Source organism: Endocarpon pusillum (genome assembly GCF_000464535.1).
Source record: "Endocarpon pusillum Z07020 unplaced genomic scaffold C691113, whole genome shotgun sequence".
In the NCBI taxonomy this organism is placed as follows: Eukaryota; Fungi; Ascomycota; class Eurotiomycetes; order Verrucariales; family Verrucariaceae; genus Endocarpon; species Endocarpon pusillum.
The window spans coordinates 4,737-8,996 of NW_006913485.1; the positions used below are offsets into that span (position 1 = coordinate 4,737).

General features: G+C 50.6%; 2 protein-coding genes across 2 annotated transcripts; both read right to left on the reverse strand.

Annotated features, from left to right (window-relative positions):
- Positions 1-382: 382 nt before the first annotated feature.
- On the reverse strand, positions 383-1,042 carry EPUS_09467 (uncharacterized protein; the record flags this gene model as incomplete). The annotated part of the gene is made up of 1 exon (XM_007787646.1): positions 383-1,042. The coding sequence occupies one exon, from the start codon at positions 1,040-1,042 to the stop codon at positions 383-385; it is 660 nt and encodes a 219-aa protein (XP_007785836.1).
- A 905-nt stretch (positions 1,043-1,947) lies between these two features.
- EPUS_09468 (uncharacterized protein) lies at positions 1,948-3,753 on the reverse strand (the record flags this gene model as incomplete). The annotated part of the gene is made up of 1 exon (XM_007787647.1): positions 1,948-3,753. The coding sequence occupies one exon, from the start codon at positions 3,751-3,753 to the stop codon at positions 1,948-1,950; it is 1,806 nt and encodes a 601-aa protein (XP_007785837.1).
- Positions 3,754-4,260: the final 507 nt, after the last annotated feature.

Genomic DNA, 4,260 nt, shown 5'->3' on the forward strand with positions numbered 1-4,260 from the left:
TAGTAATAATTGAATAAAAAAATAACTTAATATGACATGCCTCGCAAAGATCTCATCAATCGATAGCCGGACAAAAGACGAGAGAGCCCAGTTCATAGACTTTGCTAGAGTTAGGCACTTTGTCCCGGAGCTAAAGGAGACAGAGAGCGACGTATACGATGCCTAGCATACAATGACGATTCGTCTGTGCAACACCAGCAAGGATCGTCCCGCAGAAAGCATTGGTCTAGGAATAGCGTCCACAGCAGAATTGAAGGTGAAGGCGAAATGGAGGGAAATATGGTTATGTTGCTGCTTAGATCTGCTGGTGAAATGCTGTTCTGGGTTTTCATAGTCCTGCTTTGAACAATGTCTGCCAATCACGATTTAGTTTTCAGCACGGTTATTTCACTAAAGGGCCGACTTCTCCCGCATCTTTCCAATCCCAGCTATTGATGAATGCGTGGCCTTTGTATTCACTCACGTCCTTGTAAAATTTACCATTGAAACGGTCCTTCAATACCTGGCACCTCTCGTCCATCGTGCGAGACAGCCTCAACCTCGTGGCATCGGAGGGAATGACGTTATGCCCTTCCTCGATGCCCCAGAGGTTGGTATCGAACTCTGAGACCCACAAACCGCCTTCCGTCGGCCAACAGACCGACACCCATCGACGCTCTCTCGTCGTTGGGGCCGGCTCTGCCTCTTCCTCCAATGCCGCGATCGCAGAGTCGTCGAGCTCGTCGGCGGCCTTGATGAAGCGCCATCGCGCCTCGCTGTCCCACCATTTGGCGCCGAGGAGGAGCAGGCGTCGGCAGAGGGCGTCTTCATCGCGTTGGCTGTCGAACCGTTTGGCTGGCGGATCGAGAGGGTCCAAGCTGAGAAACTCCAGGTCCAAGGCCTCGGCGTGCTCGAGGATGATGACGCCGCCTCGCGAAGGCCATGCGAAGACGTACACCTCGATATCGTTGACCACCGTACGGCGCGTCGAGTCGTAAGGGCTGTACTGGGGAGGACACGTTGGTCCGGTGCGTCCTTGAGCAGTAGGTTCTATGGTCGACATTGCAAGGTCACGGATCAAAGCTGGTATTCCAATTTGGTTCAAGTGCTCGGTCCACTGGCGGTAGTTCTGATGGTTGAAAACGAAGCATCGAAGATAGACTCTGCATAATCGTGAGATGCTCTGGGTGGGACTCGTGCAGAGAGAGGGAGAGAACCTGACATTATAGTAGCGCCAAGTACAGCTGCTGTAACGAGTTTTATCTCATAGAGCCAATCGGTATCGCTGACGAAATTGAAGAGGAGTCTATTGAGTTTATTGGCGGATATTTTGAACCCCTACAGCAAGCCATTTCGTTGCATGCCCAGCATACGTATCCAGAGCCTGGCCGTCAAGGGACTGTTAATGCGCGACTTCGTAGCTGGAAATGCACCTCTTGGCGTTCGTGTCGAATAGTAATTATAGTCTGAGTAGATGGCGTGCAGGGGTGAGGGTCATCTCATATCATCACCGCCAGGGATGAGACCGAGGCGAGTATTTGATATCTGGTACTACTCGATAGTAGTACTAGTTAGTAATTGAGATTCGCTTTCTGGGCCTCGAGAAAGAAATAAAATATGTCCCCAGCTCACTGTGCCACTCTCCGACCTACTGCCGCTCTACCAGATAAGCCCAGTAAAAAGAGTGAATGAGTAAGGGTGAGCGAGGATGACAGAGAATGGACATCAAGTCATTGCACCTCGCTTCGCATGTGTGCCCCCCTGGTTTGATATTCCAAACAAGCTCTATCTTTTGAGCTGTTTCGGGCCATTTTCTCAACAACTATTTGGTCTTGCTATGGATGCGGCAGACAGATATCCAAGAAGCTCATACCCATAAAGTTGAATCAAACGAATCGGTGAGCAACTGGCTATAGGTCACCTGCAAACCAGCCCAATAGCGCATCTGGTGGGGAAGAAGGCCGCTAGCTATATCACGGTAAGGACTGTTTCAATCCTGTCACCATGATGCTGTCCTTCGCCAAATGCTTGGCCGTCCATCAGGCCGTCCACGTAAGCCTCCCCAAGGAGCTCGAAACAGTCTTTAGCTAATTCCCGCCTGAAAAGGAAGGGAACTTGAGCACCTCTAAATACATACACCAGGTCTCCCGCTTTAGTTTCCAGAGGTCCTATACCAAGGAAACCACACTTGGTGACAAAAAACCTGCGTCCACTGCAAGCCATATTCAATGCTTGCAGATATCGCTGCGCACAAAGTAATTCATGTTGGGTCATGTGCCGGCTGGCGAGTGTGCCTACATCTCTAACAGCTTGAAGATAGACTGTTGCCGGAAAAACGGACTCCCAGAGGCATTTTGGATCAGGTGCATAAGTGGCAGGTTGATGAAGGATATTGGCTATGAGCGTGCGAACCAGCTGCTCGGGAATGGCATTGGGCATTTGAAGTACTCTTGATGAAAGTGCTCGGCATTCGTTCATCCACTTCCAACCCCTCGCCGCACACCCATCCGGTCCCTTCTGCTGGGCAAGTTCCCGATCCCACTGCCATGAGGAACCCACTACCTCTGCGATTTCATCGACGTGTAGTCCACGCAGCTTGATACCTTTGCTATCTGAGGCTCTTCCAAGATAAGGCGTCCGGTCATGCTCTACAGAGTCCCCGCCGGTCATACCAGTCTTGTAGAATCCTCGAGGAAGCATCAGGGCATCCGATGTCGAGTTGAAATTTGGGCACCAGGACGGAAGTTCCGGCGGTCTTCCTTTGGACGATGCTATCTGAAGCAGAAAAAGACCTGGATCCTCCTGTAACATTACGGTCCCTAAGTCGATGTATACTTTCCAGTACGTCTGACGACTTTCCAATGAATAGTCAACCTTAATCTTTTTTCGAACCGCCTCATCAATCAGTCCAAGAACGGCATAGACCTTATCTATTGGCTCTGTTGTGTCACGCGAACGAGCAAAATGGCAGAGACGATTCAGAGAGTAGGATTTGCCCTGACTTCGAAAGTCTTTGATGAAATCAGGGACCATCATGGCGTCGAAACCATCAGTCTTGCTTGGATCGACATTTACGTTGCCTCGAGCAAGGGAGGTCAGACCGGTACGTCCCAAGTGATCGGCTAGAGACGAAAGTTCATGCCATTCAATGGATTTTGAACCGCAGAAGACCACAACATGGCTTGCAAGTGCGACCTCCTGCACGACCCACAGGCGTCGATACCAATTACGGGCAAAGATCTCGCTAATGCCCTGCCAAAGCGGATTGTTCTGAAGAGGTAGACCGTGGCTCTGAAGTGTTTTGTCGGCAATCAAGATGGGTCTCTCAATGGTCTCCAATGACTTGTTTAGTGCCTTTATCTCGTCCATCACAAGGTCGGTGTAGGTTCCAGAGGACCCAAGCCAAACGAGTACTCTCTGGGCCTCATTGTAATACTTGTCCATCAATGGGACCTGGCGCGACTTCTCTTCATTGTTTGACTGATTGATACAGATGGCGTCGGCCCAGAGCGGACAAGGCTGACTCAGCGAATAGAAGGTGTTAAGGGCTAGACAGAGAGAAGGGGTGATCATGAGCTTCTTGTCGTTGCAGATGATAGGAGTGGAGGGCTGCTGATTGTCCCATGCGTACGAAATTGCTTCGTATCGTGGCGCTGAATCGCGAGGCACGTCTGTGAGAGTGCATTTGACCCGGCCACCCTCATCTAGTCCAATTAGATGTAGCAGACGAAAGTTGTCGTCAGGCAAACTAGAGTATGCAAAGTAGTCAGCCATAATCTCTTAGTCTTACGCCTGCCGGTCTATGGTTGCCAGTATCTTCTGCCCAATGAAACAAACTCGAGTACAAACCAGAGGGAGGGTTTCTCCCGTTCTGAGCTTCGGGCTGGAGGCCGCAGCGCCAATCACTTCCAACGGTAAGGCTGTACCAGCTGTATTCAGTTAAGGTGCCTGGATGGATGCTGTACAAGGACAGTAATTGTAGGGCACACAGGCCACACCCTGCAGAGGCGAGCCCAGCTTGAAGGGTAAGCCTCACCCATGCTCGCATGAGCCAGGCTGGTGTCAGGTAATGGTAGGCGCCCCAGAACTTGGTAGTACAGCAGTGTCCATTCAGTCGGAACGCGTGTACAGTGAATGAGCTGCACCAGGCTCACATATCGAACGGATATCAAGCAGCTCTTCTTTGAAAAGGCCGGCATTCTCACCTCTATCATAACTACGTTAACTACTAGTATGACCAGAGCAGGTTTGTGTAGAAAGAGTGTTAATTTTCTACAGAAG